Raw genomic sequence first — 16,709 nt, forward strand, 5'->3', positions numbered from 1 at the left:
AGTATTTCTGGGTATATTTCAAAATTCCTCCAATTCCAAAGGCCCCCAAAACTTCAATCTCCTCCAGGCCCGAGTCCATGTCCCAAAAGTCAGTTAATCCCTGCATAGAGGGCTCTTTCCAACTTTCCTTCTTTAATCCAAGCGGGGATCCATTCCTCGGAGTCCAACTTTTCCTAGATTCAATCATAGAAGGCCTCAACTTATAGTCCTCAATTTGCTTCTGTAAAACCACAGATCTCACTTGTATTATTTTGTGTTCAACAACAGTAGCATTCTCCTCCTCCTCCTTCTCCTCCACCATTTGTCCTGCCAAAATGGGTTCCTGTACCGAGTCCTGAATTATTTCTGTGTTGGTGTTCGCTTTTTGACTCAAGTTGGTCACTTTCTGTTCCAAATTATCAACTTTGAAAGTCATGTCATCCATCTTCTTGTTAAGCTGTCCCAGCGAACAGCTTATCTTGCATAAAACAGTCACAATGGCCTCTCCTGTCAACATTTTTAAATAGTCCAAGGTTGCTCTCTGGTTCTCAGAATCCTTATCTGCAACTGGAAATCCCCCAATTACACTCCTGTAACAGTTTCAAAAGCTCCCTCTAGAGGGAAACAGTCTCCACTTGTATCAGTTCTTTCAAGCGCAACTCAAGCATTAAAGATAAATTTTCAGTTACTTTTCCTCTTTTTTGAAAGCAGAAAAGGACAATGGAAACAGTATCTTACTCCTATTTAGCTAGCTGTCAAATCCATTCTGTCAAAAGCACTCTCTCCAAATGTCATCTGGCAGCCCGTTCCCAGGTTCAGAGCAGTGGTAATTTGATTTTTTCACTCTCTTCTGCAGGCTCACTAGGTCCAAAATTTCCCCCTCTTCTCCTGCTTCCAAGGGGGGGGGGGTTGTATTTTAAACCGGTGGAAATTTGATCCTTTGCCAAAAGCTTTCAAAGGCTTTAACTTGTAACGTCTTTGCTTCAATCTATTTACAAAAACGGGAGGCGGACTTCCTGTTTATAACCTTCCCGTTTCAGTGCCGAATTAAAGTATTTAAGAATCCAATTTTCCGTTTTACTCACGAGTAAATGTTTAAAGTCCAATTGTCCACAGGAAAAAGTCAGCGCTCTCCGGCAACAGCAGTGCGGCTTCACTCCGTGAAAGAAGCAGTCGATTCAAAGCACCGCGCCACTCACCCCACGTCGCTCCGGATCCCCAAAACAGGGTTTCCCCGCGAGTAGGGGATGCGCAAAGGTGCCAGCCGAATCCCACGTCCACAGGCTTCTCCCGCCTGTGGTTTTTAATGGGTCTCCGCCTCGCCGTGGCGGTTCAGACCCTGTTTTCCACGGAGCGGATTCCTCCCGATAGGAGGAAATCCGCCATTGCCAGAGGCGCCAACCCGGAAGTCCGAAAACATGTTTATTCTGGAAGGCCTGCAATGACTCATTTTTGCATATGCAGATTTGATCTTAGGCAGTATCGGATTTTACTGTATTGACTTTATAGTAATATCTATAAGCGGCCATATGAGATATTTACTTTTGAGAATGGGGTAGCAGACACTCCACCCACATGCTGCTTTTTACATGAACAAAATGTACCTGTTCACATCATAGCCTAGTGTAGGCCTAACTTTTGCCATTTCAGATGTTTCTCAATGTTGGTTCAGCTACTTTATCTTAGAAGGCACTTTAGAACTATGTATTTTACTTGCTACTGCTGTTTTTTAAAAAATAATTTTTATTAAAGATTTTCATGAACTACAAAACAGCTGCACTTAAGAGTTCAAAAATAAAGGTTTTACTTAAATTGGCTAACACTTGTCTCTTCCACCCTTCCACCTTCAGTTCAAACACTTTGCAGAAATACATTTCGGCGTTTTCTTCTCTGGTATGCCAGCCAGTCGAGGATTTCTCCCTCAGACCCATGCTGCCCGTGTACATCTTCCTTGGTCACCATTTTGTTACCAGGATGCAGGGACTTCCCACAGGACACCTGCCTCCTGACATCTATCAACACCATCACCATAACCAATCGCCATGTAAAAAATCCTCAAGCCTTCTTCCAACCATTTGTTCTCTCAAAACTTCCTTTATGAGGTCTGCTCCCCACGTCTCATGTCCAAAGGGGTTAGTGTGTTAGAAGACCTGGGTTCAAATCTTCACTCTACCATGAAGCTCACTGGGTGACCTTGGGTCAGTCAGTCACTCTCAGGGTTTTGTGACGATAAAAGTGGGACGATAACCATGTATGCCACCTTGAGCTCCTTGGAGGAAGGGTGGGCTGTAGAAGGAAGGAAGGAAGGAAGGAAGGAAGGAAGGAAGGACCCCTCTTTATAACTGTAAGCTGCCCACTGTTTGCTAGTCCTCAATAAAGACTACTCTACACTCCACTATGTAGGGCACATACATCCTAACCCCACTGACCTGCTATACAGTGGAGGAGGAGGAGGGAGCCTAAGTAGAAGAGACACAAAGTGTGTCCACGTTATTGACGCGAACAGAGGATTCCCCCCCCCCCCCCCGCTAACAGCAGCTTCAATGAGCAGGAATTTTCATCAAGACCACAATAAGGGGGAAAGAGCTAAGCTGCTCCTCCCTGCCTGCTGCAATCCTCATTCAGCAACTGATCTTAGCATTTTTAAAAATAACACGTTAAAATACAAAGATGCATTTGGTTGTGGCCATTTGGTCCTGAATCCAAACATTGCTCCTTCTCCTGAACAGCAAGTTACCAGGATCATATATCTTTGTTTTGCTTTGCGGGGGGAAAGGTTACCTCATGGGCAATCCTGAATGCAAGGTCTTTGCGCCCAGGAAGACACAAAGTTTCCCATTTAGGGATATGCATATGGAAGATGCCTTCTGTATCCCCAATTCACAAACGAAGTTTATTTTTCCATCTTGCTGGTAAAGCCATCCTGCTTGCTGTTTACCTGTAAAGTTTGTATACACGCAGCTTGATTTCTGCTTCGTTGGGCCTGCCGTTGCTGCGAATATTGCAGTAGATTGCCTTGATTCGACCGATGCGATACGGCTCAGGTGCATCCTGGTTGCTGCCTTTGATGTATTCAGAATACTTGCGGTAATGCTCAGGATGCAGTTCCTCGTCTACTGCCTCCTTTTTCTGCCGCTTGATAGGGCTGGCAAGCCTCAGGCTGGGGAGAGGGGAGAAAATGGGAATGAAATAAAAACCAGGGCAATCAATGAGCGACACAAAGTCAAAGTTTCTGCAAATAGGAGGAGAGTGACTTCAAACTGGTATAAGCGTGAGCAGACAAATGGGCACAAAATTTTGTGGCCTGCACAATAATTATCGTTGATTGGTTTGCAAGGCTGTGCTGAGGACTCTTGACTGATCAATAATATTTAGAAGGCTGCCCTGAAGATCTGCAATGTAATTGCATTTCTTTCTTAATTCTTTAACTCCCACAACTGTATCCAACGACTTTCCTTCCCTTTTAGTGACCCTTTTCTTCTACTGTTGATGTTTAAATGACGTTTTAAGATGTGATATTCTGAAAAATAAACATTTTTAAATGCGTTGGGCTGGTATGAATCAATTTGGATTTTTGATTCCTGCATTATCAACAAAGGAGCCAGCCCTATACTAAGCAATCCCTTCTCTTGCTCCACCCAGAAGCCAGTTCAAAGACCAACCTGAACAGGAAGGCATCTGGAAGGAGGAAGACTCCATCTCCCACCCGATACTGCACTCCATTTTTCACTGCCATGCTGTAGAACATCTTCCCTTCCAACTCCTCCTGGGGCTCCAAGACTTTGGGGATTTCCTTCTGCCTCACCTCGTCCAAACTTGCGCAGCTCATGCAGAACCTGGGAGGAAAGCAGATGGATACTTGGATTAGATTGAGTGGCGTGGGGTAGACACCAACAAGCCCTCACCTTCTAGCGCTAGATTAATGGGACAACGGAAACAGTTTGGAGCATCCAAACCAATGCCATAAAGTTCTATCGCACCTAAGGCCTTCTACCCCATGCCTTCTACCCCACTTTCAATATTTTCCAGCTACACCTCCCCTGCCAAAGCCTTCTAGTCTGGTGCACTAACTTGTATTTGTTGTCTTCAGGAGGCAGAGTCTTTGGCGGAGTCTCAAACCTGGCATACTCTTGATCATACCACATTTGGTAGAAATACGTTCTGCCATCATCTTCCACCATTTTGATCTCTGTATCAAGCCCTCCCTATGGGAAGAAGATTTTGGAAGTTGAGGGGTGGGGAGGAGAGAGATGAAAGCAAGCAGTTTATCTAAGCAGAACAAGAATGGCCACTATGATTCCAGCATGTGCACATGCGCCCAAACAGACGCAGAAGCCACAAAAGCCCAAGTTCAGTTTGTCTGAGGAATTCCTGGCTGCAGGATGTTCTGAATGGCAACACATGGACCGGATACAAAAAGAAAATGTGCTGCAATAGTTATGGTGGGGGAGAGATGAGAGTCACGCCCAAGGTGTCCCTATGAAGCTGGAAGTAAAAATAAAATAAGAAATGCCACAACAGATGCTGGCAGAAGCGGAAAGAAAAATGTTTGGGGGTGGGACAACCTATGCTTCAAGACCACCTTGCAAGGAGACTGCACATAAAGTCACAGCTCCTACTGGAATTATCAGGTGACTTGATCCTTCCAGTGTCTTAAAAAAAGCTGGTGCTTTGCCTGGCCCAGACCCCTGACATGGGGCCCCCAGGGAGCCCTCCTGCAGCCAGCAGCCTAATCTGACTAGGGTGGGAACCTCTTTACAACCTTACCCTATATATGCCCACTCTACTGCTTTATCTGCAGAACTGGCACTTTTACAAATGCCACAGGATGTTCATTTGGCACTTGCAGGAAACTGATGTTTCCGCAGGGAAGAATCTATGCCCTTGAACTCCCTGCCCTTTGACATTAGGCAGCCACTTGGGCTGCATTCTTTTTGGCACCGGCTAAAGCCTTTTGTGTTTAGTTAGACAAGCCTGTGAAGATATGCAAATGTGACATTTTAGCATGTGGTTTTCTTTTAAAATGCTTATTTTGTACTTGCTGATATTACTTATATCTTGTAATTTTCTTTTGGCTAGTTTGTATTTAAGTCTGATTCTTACTGATACAGTGGTACCTCAGGTTAAGTACTTAATTCGTTCCGGAGGTCCATTCTTAACCTGAAACTATTCTTAACCTGAAGACCACTTTAGCTAATGGGGCCTCCTGCTGCTGCCGCGCCGCCGGAGCACGATTTCTGTTCTCATCCTGAAGGAAAGTTCTTAACCTGAGGTAATATTTCTGGGTTAGCGGAGTCTGTAACCAGAAGCGTATGTAACCTTAGGTACATACCACTGTAATTTGAATGTATGTTTTATTTTATATACACTGCTTAGGGACTTTTTAGAATTAAGAATTATACCAATTCCACTAAATATAAAGTGTGTGTGTGTGTGTGTGTGTGTGTGTGTGTATACACATACACCCCCCACCCCTTACAGTTACCTAACTTCTTCCTATGTTACTCTTCATGAGCAGGCAAAGGCAGCTGTGGCATGGTGCTATGACCAACCTAAGTAGCTGCCATGGGCCGCTGCAGTGCTGCCTCCCAAATGCTGGAGCCAGGCATAAGATAAGAACAAGACATAGTGGAGAACTGTGAGCATATTAGCTCCAGAGGGAGACAGTGGTGCCACCCTTCCATCTAAGCTGCCAGAGCAGTGGAATTCCTCAACATACCTCTAGGGACCAGTTCTCTGAGGGAGCCTTGTAAAGGACATTGACTTTGCCGTGAATGTAAGTCAGCTGCATGTCTTCGCACTCATCCACCAAGAAAAGTTCCAGCGGATCAGAGGTTGCCCCCAGAACGGTGTCAGTGCCACGGCAAAACCAGTGGGCATGGAACATCGGCCCAGTGCTAGCGTCTTCCCACATGGCAGTGACTCTGGGAGAAGGAACAAAGATGAGCTTCAAACTGGAAACCAAGGCAAAGACATCACCCCCCCTCGGAAAAAGATGTTTTGTCTGAAGCGCTCCCAGAAAAGGTGGCCTAGCTGAGAATGCATCAAAAAACATGTGGGGCAGGCAAGAGGACTTTACCTATAGCTCTGTGCAAGTCAAAGGGTTAGAAAGGCTCCAAAGAAAATCAGCAATCCTTATGAACTCTGTAAGTAGGCCAGCAGACCCCTTTATACTGAAGACTGGGGGTGGGGGGAGAACTAAGGCTGGGAGAGAGCAGACTGCATAGGGCCACTTGAAAAGTTTACAGCTGAGGCCGTCTTTCAACCTAGGGCTTCCTAGTTCACAGCTCAGCCCCCTAACCAGGACATTGCAACAGCTTACAAAAGAAGCCTATACTGAACAGGGGAGACCACCTTCTAGGAAGCAGCAGTGGGCTCAGAATAATTCATACCAGTAAATGCAATCCCCCTTCCATGGCTTCTCTCTTTCTAACATGCTTGGTAATAAAATACATACATATTGTATACAGCCTAATAAGCAACTTGCCACTATCCCTAAATACAGTTTCTGGGTAGCCTTTGTCCAAGTTACACGACAGGACGGAAGGTTGAGTCCAAGCCCAGCCCCTACACCACCAACATGACAGCACACCTTGCCAAGTAAAGAGGTTTTGTGGGGTCATCCGGGCTGACAGAGACACAGTCACCAATTTGCAGGGCCTCTGAATCAATGCACACCTTCTGGTAGAAATCCTTTTTGCCGTCAGTCTGCAGATAGAAAGAGGGTGGTGTCAATGAGACGGCAAGACGAGAAAAGCACCAGTGCTGGAGTCTTGAAGACTACATAAGCACACTGACACCCACCTTGCTTGCTGTCATCACATCTCAGAGCTCCCTCTGCCTTGGCAGAAGGGATTAGAGCAGTGGTTCCCAATCAGCTAATTACTGAGGACCCCCTATTTTTCAAGCCATGGACCCCCTACTTCTGAATATTTTGATAACTCTATGGAAATTAACTCTGCAAAGCAATTTTTTGAACAAAATGTGGGGTACTCCCTAAAAAGCAAAGGATTTTCAGTATACTAAAACCAGACTAGGGCTGAGCAATATCTGGCTTTCAACATCATGATATATCAGCAGCTAAACATCATGATATTCTGATATATCAAAATGTCTGAAATTGGAGATGAGGCGTGGGGATCAGATGGGTGAGGGAAGGAGAGGAAGTGGAGTCCCCTCCACCACATGGTTTGAGTGGGAGGGGGTGGGGGTGGATCAAACCACTGTGGCTGCTGCTGCTTTCCTGCTGAGAAAAGCTGCTCTGCCTGAGTGCCAGGGGAAGGTAGTGCCATGGTGCCTTGGAGTGAGGGTGGCCAGCTGCCCTGTTCTCCGTCAGCGTGAAGAGAAGGCAGCACCCTGCAATCAGCTGCCCTGTTTTCCCTCAGCGTGAGCAACGGCAGCTCAGATCAGCAGCGTTATCAGCTGAGATCATTGTGCAATTGGTGGTGCCTTGAAACTGGCTGCCCTGCTCTCCCTTGTACAAGGAGCAATATAATACTGTGTATTGCTGGGTCAAAATCATTATCACGGTGTGATTTCAAAACTCCTTTTGGCCAATATATTGAAAAATCGCACAGCGCTAAAGCTGAACATAAAATTTGTGATATTACCATGCAAAAATGACAAAAAATTAGTTGGGGGCAGGCAAGGGATGGGGCCACGGACCTGCTGGGTGCATTCCATAGACCCCCAGGGGTCCCTGGACCCCTAATTGGTAACCACTGGATTAGAGGATGTTGCCTGGCCACAACTGCACCAGGAACCAAAGCATCTGGCTGGCAGTGTGTAGAACTGCTGCCTTCTTTAGGTCTCTGCATAGCTTGGATTTAATTTCTTTTCATTTTCTGCTAAGCATGTCTCAAACTCTCATGGTTGCAAAAAAGAAATTGTTTCAGCTTCCTTTAATTAGTTTGTGCTTTAATGTTTTTGGTTTCTGAACTGTCTAGAGAATGATTGTTATGGGTTGGTTGGTTGGTTGGTTGGTTGGTTGGAGACCGTGATGAGATACGCTAGGCATTTCCCAATATTTAAAGGATATCTAAAGCATGTGACATTCATCACATTGAAGATGGAGGAGGCTTGTTTTCTCCTGCTCTGTAAGGTAGGACTTGAACCAATGGCTTCAAATTACAAGAAAGAAACTCTGGCTAAATATCAGGAAGGAAGAACTTTCTGACAGTAAGAGCTGTTTGACTGTGGAACGGACTCTCCTTCCTTGGAGGTTTTTAAGCAGAGGTTGACTGGCATCTGTATTGCAGGGGTTGGAGCAGATGATCCCTGGGATCCCTCCCAACTCTCTAATTTTATGATTCTATTTAAAAAATGTAGTAAGTATTTTTTTTAAAAGACAAAAGATGTGTCTAAACCACAAATGATAGGGCACCCAGGAATATCAGGCCCATAATGTGGACACCTACTGACTGGGCATCTAGCAATGCACCACAACATTGTTTTACACCAGGGTTAGCCAATGTGGGGCACAAGGAGAAGGGGACGACAGAGGATGAGATGGCTGGACAGTGTTATAGAAGCGAGCAACATGAATTTGACGAAACTCCGGGAGTGCTTGGCGTGCTCTGGTCCATAGGGTCACAAAGAGTCTGACACGACTAAATGACTAAACGACAACAGCAGCCAACATGGTACCCTCCAGCTGTTGCAGGTGTCCATCTCCCTTTAGCCCCAGCTAGCATGGCTTATTGTCAGGGATAATGGAAGATTTAGTCCTGCAACATCTGGAGTGCAACCTGCTGGGTATCCCCAAATGACACAGTGAAGTGCAATACACAACAAGAATGCAAAGGTTGAACTCAAGGGATCTCTGCATCCCCGCCCCCCAAACTTGGATGTGAGACACCAAGCTAATCCCTTTTCCAACTGCTTGAACTGCCTTTTCCTGTGCAGGCATTATACCTTGACAGGCTCTCCCACCCAGGAAATTCGGCTCTTGCTTTGCTTCTTCTTCCTTCCTTGCAGCATTTTTTTGGGTGAGGGCACCTCAGGGATGTTATCATCCACTTCCTCATCTTCATCAGCTTCTTTTACGGCCAGATTGGGACATCTAAAACCAATTTTTTAAAAAATACAATGTGCAGCTGAGAAATGGAGGCCTAATTTGGCAAGGACATGCACACACACTCCCCTCACTGCAAACCCCTCAATTCGGCAATGTGTTCATTTTGCAAGCAGATTTCTCAACTGAGATATTATACCAACAGTACAAACATGTTTTGTTTTACATAATCCTGGCTAATTTAGTTTGCCTGAATCATCTCATTTCTACAGTGCTTTACAATACTTTGACACTGAGCAGCATTAAATCCAGCCCTTATTGCTGCAGAGAAGAGTTTGAAGATGGGACTAACGATGCAATTGCTCAGAGACAGAAAGCAAGGCAATTTTAAAAAATCCTCAACTCATAACTGTTCAGTTCACATTGATTCTAAATCCATATAGCCATGTCAGGATTCAACAGTTCCTCACATATCTTGACCAGAGATGTGATAAGTTGTGTGGTGGGTGGTTTATTTCAATAAGAGTAGTAACACAATTATGTGCATTATATAAACCTGAGTGCATGTATAAGTTTTCAACTGTTGGGTCGGCAAAAATGGACACAGGTGGATGAATCTCTTGCCCAAGCTTGCAGTCCTTCAAGGCGGAGGTCATAATTACCTTCTCATTATGCAGGCCTGTTTTGACTTCCCAGTGCCACCAAACTTAATCATATCCTGGCAAGCTTTGCATTTGCCACACTCTGGCTGCTGGCAAACCTGGAAAGAGAAAAAAAAGGAAGGAAGGAAGAAGGAGCCGAGACAACATATGCATATGGCCCAACACCTGCCAAGAGACAAGTATCCAAACAAGGGTAGTTCACAAGGAAACTGTGGATGGGTAAGCAGAATGGGCAGGTGTATCCCAAACCAAGATAGGCTCCACTCTGAAGAAGACTCAGCAAACTTAGGAAACAGTAAGATGCTGACCCAGCTTCCATTGGTGGCGATTCCTAACAGGCCTCTAAACAAAGCAGTCTCTAAAACAAATCACAGCCTTTAAATAACATAAAGGAGGGTAGCCCCGGAAAGGGAGGGAACTACCCATGATAAATGTTTTGGACTACAACTCCCATGAGCCCCAGCCAATTCCATGGGAGCTACAGTGCAAAATATCTGGAGTGTGCTAGGTTGGCAAAGGCTACGAGAAAGAGAGAGACAGACAGAGACAGAGAGACGGAATGAATTTGGGGGAAATGTTAAGAAGTTTGACTTCTTCCCTTAAACTTTATATACAGTTTTCCCATGGCAGCCTGCCTTGTAACCCTCGTTACTATCATTTCACACCAGGAGGATAAAAACATTCATGTTTTCTTAAGACTTTTAGAATTACTGGGGGTTTTTTAATTTGGGCATTTTTTTTACAGTACATTTGAGTGGATTGCTACTGCTTAAGTTCGGTGTGTAAGGATATATGCTTTATTTTATTTCTCTCCACCCTCTGCCAATGTAGCTTTTGCTGGTTTTCACTAGTTTGTTAACCATCTCAGGAAAGTGCAGGATAGAAATTGTGCAAATGAGTTCTGAAAATACGGGTCATATTAAATAGGGTTGCCACCCATCCCTTAAAAATTGTGATTGTCTTGTTTTGGGGGCACAGAGTCCCCTGTCCCGTCTGGCACCCTATTTGTCCCATTTTTGAAGTCATAAAAACAAAATTGGCATTTGTGAGCTCACCCAAACTTGCTTGTCTCATGCAACCAGAATTGCTAGGTGCTCAGGAAACTGAGCCCTCCCTCCCTTCCAAAACCAGCTAATTGGCGCTCCAGGGTGGCCAACAGTGGAGCAGCAGCCTTTTCAAAGGGGAGAGAAAGAGTGTGGATGTCGGAGGCAAGGAGGCAGCCTATGGCTGAACCTGAGTGTTTTGTTTAGTTTTGCTTGCAAGATGAAGCACGTGGCCAGGCATTTGGAGAAGGGGGCTTTCTTTGTTTTGATCCACTACCTTTTTAATATAACAATTCTGTCCCAGAAGCAGCAGCTCTGGAGCATCTGCATACGAGTGATCACTGATCAGGTGTCCTCTATTAATCCTGCCAATTAATTATTTTTGAAAGATGCTTCCCGCACCCTTCTCACACATAGAACTAAATGCATATTTTAATGATGGCACATGCCACCTACAATTATTAGAACTGGTTGCAGGCTTTTTAAAAGCCATTTTTTCAGTACTTCTTAGATCCCTGTATTGCAGACCAACCTTGTTACTCCTGATATAAAAATGCAGGGGGACTGGCAAAATCAGTAGAACTTATAGTGACTTTCTTCTAGGGCTGGGCAAATACTGAAACTCCAAATGGTGACCTGCTCAGGGAAGCCATTCCTGTCTGTTTAAATAGGCAGGAATGGGTTGGCCCAAGACATTTTGCTACCTGAAAAAGAACAGTGGTCTAGCAATCAATCCTTCTTTCCAGAGGACTCTGGGGATTATATCTCTGGGAGAGCAATAGGGGGTCTCAAAACAAACAAGGATTCTTTGGGGGACGGAAAGAAGAAACAGTTCTGACAAGGGAAGATTGGCAATTAAAATTAATGGAATATGCAGAAATGGTGAAACTCACCAGAAGAATAAAAAATCAAGACAAGAGACTTTTTAAAACAGACTGGGGAAATATTATTGAGTATTTGTAAACAAATTAAAACATTTGCAGGACTGATATAAGCACGTGCAGTAAGAGACAATTAAGGGGGAAATAAGGAAAAATTTGTAAATATATTTGAATCAGATATACAGTAATAAAAAGATATGAAATAAAGAACCACAGAAAGGAGGGGAGGGAAGTCAAGGGGAAGAAAGATTTTGTTTTTCTTGTTAAAATATTTGTGAAAGCTGAAAATGGAAAATAAAATGATTTTTTAAACAGGATTCTTTGTGGAACTCCACAACTGTTAGTGGCTTTAAATGATGCTTTAGTTAAGATTCCTGCATTGCAGGGGGTTGGACTAGATGACCCTTGGGGTCCCTTCCAACCCTACAATTCTATGTCTCTATGAATTCTTTTAAAAATGCTTCAGGTATGTGACAAGAAACCTCTAGTGGTAGGATGAACTTGTCTGACTAGGATATGTGTGTGTGTGTGTGTGTGTGTGTGTGTGTGTGTGAACTGGCACATGGGACGTTGGAGGCAAAGCTCTGTTAGGAAGAGAAACAAAACTGTTGCTATCTCCAGCTCTTTCTTTCTTTCTTTGGCTGGGTTTCCACATTTACCATTCTTCTGACAGGCAGAAATTCAGTGGTTGGGGAGGATGTGAGTCATTGAAATTAATGTGCATTGCTAACTTAGATCCATAAATTTCATTGTGTCCACTCTATGAGTATGACCAGCACTGGAAACAATCCACTGTAATGGATTGCTTTGAAACAATTTCATTCTGCAGCTGGTGAAGTACTTTTTAGCCCACCAACTCCCCTCCCACAACCTGTCCCTTATTTTGCCCAACCAAAGGTGGCAACCCCATATTTAAAGAGCTCCACATTGCCCTGCAGAGAAGGATGACTAACGTCCTGTGTCACGTGACCACAGGTGCTTTGGGGTCTGCTTCAGGTTGCTTCATGCTTCCTCTGGTGGAGCAGAAAGGTAATAGCAGGTAATCAGAGAGCTCTGCTCCCACTCAGTGTTTGGAGCTCCCATTGTTAGGCACATTTTGCAACAGGGAATTTCATTAGCGCAAGCAGTTTCTGAGCTCTGGGCGCAGTACTGCACCTAAGATTTCAGAATAAAACTGCAGAGTGGAAGGAAAGGAGGAGCTTTTTCTGCCTCTCCACTTCCAGCTACTCTCTGAAGACTGGAAACGAGACCCTCTTAAGAATATTAGGGGGGTGGGCAGGGGAAGGACCAGACCATGTGAAAAATGAACATAATACTTTAGCTACAGTTCATATTCTTGTTATAAAAAGTGCGCCTAGACATTCCGCTGTTGGGCCATAACCTCGGTTTAAGGTGCCCTTTCGCTCCAAGCTTTCACATCTCTGTTTCTAACGCCGCTCTCACCCTCAGCTCTGGAAGGTACAACAGTAGTCTTCTCTATGAAAGACCAGATAAAGCTGGAGGAAAATCCAGGAATACATGCTCAGGGACTCTCTTCTTTAGCTACCAAATTAAAGCCAGGGGCCAATGACCAATGCAGGAGCTCATCTCTTTCTGTCTATCTGCCCTGCTTCAAGTAAAAGTGACCCAAGAAGCAGAGGGGGGAGTTGACCTTAATCTGCATGCTGTGTGCTGAACCAGACAGCTCTATATTTGAAGACTTTGGGAACTGTTTGGCCAGGAGCAGCAGTGTTGGGAAGGGGAGTTCCATAAGGCAGGAAATGAATGTGTCCAGGAGACCAAAAAGAAAAGATGAGGAAGCGCTGCTCCTTCCATGCTGGAACTCCTCATGCCACCCTTTCTCTGTAGGCAAAACAGGGTGTCTGGGTCACCAATGCAGCCTCTCTTTTGTTGTTACCTCACAAACCCCACAGCGTCTGCGCTTCAAGCTATTCTCTTTGTCTTCCTCCTTTTCGTTTTTCTCTATTTGCTCAGAGAAGAAGGTGTCAAAGATCAAATGGACCAGCTTCGTGGTGGTTGCCTTGGTAGGGCCTTTGTCCTTGTCGATCTTGGTAGGGTGCCGAATGGCTTGCCTTCTTGCTGCTCGTCTAGGAGGAGAAGACAGATGTGAAAAGCTAAGCACCTGCAGGAGACAGGGAAAACACTGGAACCCGGACACTGAGGTCCAGCACCGAGGGCCTTCTGGCGGTTCCCTCACTGCGAGAAGCCAAGTTACAGGGAACCAGGCAGAGGGCCTTCTCGGTAGTGGCGCCCTCCCTGTGGAACGCCCTCCCACCAGATGTCAAAGAGAACAACAACTACCAGACTTTTAGAAGACATCTGAAGGCAGCCCTGTTTAGGGAAGCTTTTAATGTTTGATGTATCATAGTATTTTAATATTCTTTTGGAAGCCGCCCAGAGTGGCTGGGGAAACCCAGCCAGATGGGCGGGGTATAAATAATAAATTATTATTATTATTATTAACAAGATGGAATCCCCCCTTTCTCCAGCTCTCAAAGCCAATTTGGTGCCCTCCAGAAGCTGTTGGGACTAAGCACCCCTCACCCATGACTGGGCTACCTGGGACTGATGGGAGCTGTAGCGCCACCAACATCTGGAAGGTACCACATCGTCTATCTCTGAGCTACAGTATTCTATCCTCATATAGGCAAGAGGAAAATTCACCCACGCGCTCCTCCAAATAGCACACAGCTGATCTGCAGAAGGAGTTCTAGCAGAGTGATAGAGGACACGCTTCTCATGGAAAAGGTCCCAGGCTCAACCCTCATCATCTCCAGGTGGGGCTGGGAAAAACTCCTTCCTGAAATCCTGGGGAGCCGCTGCCAGCTGGCGTAAGTACTGGCTTAGATGGGCTGACTGAGCAGGAGGCGCATCTGTGCTGTGCTATGCCAAACATCAGGTCACATGATTGAATCCTTCTCCCTAAAAAACATTCCCTGCACACAGAAAGAGACAGGACCAAAGAGAAAGTCTAGAGCCCACCTCCCGAACATTGAGTGTGGCGAATACCAAGCACCAAAGAAGGTTCTCTGACGCAAGCCTTCTCCTCTGGCGTTAAGTTGCACAGCCCGAAGGAGGAGATGAAGCTCCTCCGAAGGGCCACTCCCAGGGTGCAGCTGCTGGCGTACCTTTTGCCTAGCGTGACTCCTGCCAGTTTTATCAGGTCTCTCATGCAGGGGGTGATGAGAACAGGAGGCTCGTCACTGTCTCCTGCCTCATCATAGCTTTCCACTTGCTCTACCACAAACTGGGCATGCCGGAGGAGGGAATCTTCTGTGAAACGGTTGAAGTTTAATCCAGCAGGAGGGACAGTGGTCTGGAGACAGAATTAGAAGGAATTTAACAATTCTACTGGTTTTAAACTGGCAAGTCAGGAGAAGAATTTTAAGCAAGAGCAAAAAAGCATTGCAATAGCAGGTTCATCTGCTCTCTCAACTGCCTGGTGTTCAAAAATGGCTGCTCAGCCATCTCAAGATGGTGACACACAATGGCAGTCTAACCTACTTCATAGGGTTGTTTTGAGGACAAAAAGAATTGAGATGGATAGACAATGTATGCTGATCTGAGTTCCTTGACATCGGTCTTCTTACAGACACAAGACACAGCTGCCCTGGTCTGCTGGACTAACCTCTATCTTGTTCAGCAGGTCCTCATAGCTGACATCAGGGTTATTTTGCAAGAATTCAACAACAATTTTGCTCATGTAGATCTTCTCCTGCATCAGTGCAAAGATGGGGGCGTATTCCTCACTTGGTTCCATCAGGATATAATCTGCAAAGGCTAGAATGCAATGCAAATGTGTTTCCCAATGAACAAGACTTGGGTACAAATACATACTTAGCCATGAACTGAGTGGATGATTAAGCAACATGTGTGAGCACCTAAGAATGACTAAAACTGCATTAGTGAGCAAGACCAGAGGTCTAACCCTGCTCCCTGTTCCCAACAGCAGCCAGCCAGAAGGCACAAAGATTGCTTGTCTATCAAAGGGCTATCAAAGATACACTGCCAATGAACATGGAGGCTTCATTCAGTTGTCATGGCCAACAGAGAGATATTTACAGGAGGGTAAACCCTGGCAGTTGCCCAAGACAGAAAATTTGAGAAGGCATTTGTAAGGTTGGTATGAATCTCATGTAATATAATTTGAATGCAAGTGTTGTTTGTATAAAAGAGAACAGAATGAGGTTTGTAACAACTTTAATACATGTATATTTAATGTACCTCGCTGGGTCAGCAACAAGGCTAGGGCCTTTTGAGTTTATGAACAAAGAAAACTGTAACTGATGGGAGCTATTATGTATATTTTTTGCAGGTGCATAACTGAAGAAGCAAATTATGTGAAACGGATACCAAAAATCTGTATTATTGGAGAAGCAAATTTTGTATAACAGTAAGCTCCTATGAAACTGACAAGAAAAAGTTTTAATAATGGAGATGAAGCAAGTTTTGAAACATGAAAAGCTCTTTTAAAAAAAACACAAGATAAATTTTTTTTGGAACGGATCTTACTGCAGTAATTGCCTATTACTATTGCCTGCATGGGTTTTCCTTTTTTTGCAGTCACAAAATGGTGGCAGATGGAGGCAGCATTTGGCACAACCAGCTGGCAATTCCTGACACCCCTTTCTGCTGCTATCTGGTTCATATTTGGAAATGATTAAATTATTTGCAACAATGTTTTCCTTGTGGCAAGGAGTTCCATAGTTCAGCTTTCCTCACCCTAAGAACAGGCATTTGTTCCAGAGGTATTGTGACTCATTTAAGACAGAATTTGTTGAACCAGAGGCTCTAAATGGAGAAGGTTTTATCTTTTGTATCAGGCATAGGCAACCTTTGACCCTCCAGATTTTTGGGACTACAATTCCTATCATCCTTGACCACTGGTCCTGTTAGCTAGGGATCATGGGAATTGTAGGCCAAGACATCTGGAGGGCCCGGTTGCCTATGCCTGTTTTATCTATTTCTCTTCCCACATGTCTCTCAAAGTATTTCTACCCATTTCCTGCCGAGACACTGAAGTCCACCTGATGTGGCCCAAGGACCACTGAGGGGTCTCAGTCAACTGCTTGAGAAACACTGCTCTGAAAGAATGCTTTTCTCTTTTTAAGTTGAGCACAACTTGGCTCTT

General features: G+C 44.8%; 1 protein-coding gene across 1 annotated transcript in view; it reads right to left on the bottom strand.

The window, feature by feature from the left end:
- Positions 1 to 16,709, bottom strand: part of DNMT1 (DNA methyltransferase 1) — a 55,486-nt gene that overhangs the window by 13,792 nt on the left and 24,985 nt on the right. The window contains exons 13-22 of the mRNA XM_080988440.1: positions 15,207 to 15,358; positions 14,707 to 14,894; positions 13,476 to 13,665; positions 9,655 to 9,752; positions 8,893 to 9,040; positions 6,572 to 6,687; positions 5,699 to 5,903; positions 4,051 to 4,184; positions 3,642 to 3,815; positions 2,918 to 3,139 (exon numbers count right to left, since the gene is read on the bottom strand). Of these exons, the coding sequence (XP_080844566.1) occupies positions 2,918 to 3,139; positions 3,642 to 3,815; positions 4,051 to 4,184; positions 5,699 to 5,903; positions 6,572 to 6,687; positions 8,893 to 9,040; positions 9,655 to 9,752; positions 13,476 to 13,665; positions 14,707 to 14,894; positions 15,207 to 15,358 (1,627 nt within the window). The remainder of the gene's footprint in view (positions 1 to 2,917; positions 3,140 to 3,641; positions 3,816 to 4,050; positions 4,185 to 5,698; positions 5,904 to 6,571; positions 6,688 to 8,892; positions 9,041 to 9,654; positions 9,753 to 13,475; positions 13,666 to 14,706; positions 14,895 to 15,206; positions 15,359 to 16,709) is intronic.

The sequence above is a fragment of the Podarcis pityusensis genome, assembly GCF_964106645.2.
Source record: "Podarcis pityusensis genome assembly, chromosome: 17".
Taxonomy (NCBI): Eukaryota; Metazoa; Chordata; class Lepidosauria; order Squamata; family Lacertidae; genus Podarcis; species Podarcis pityusensis.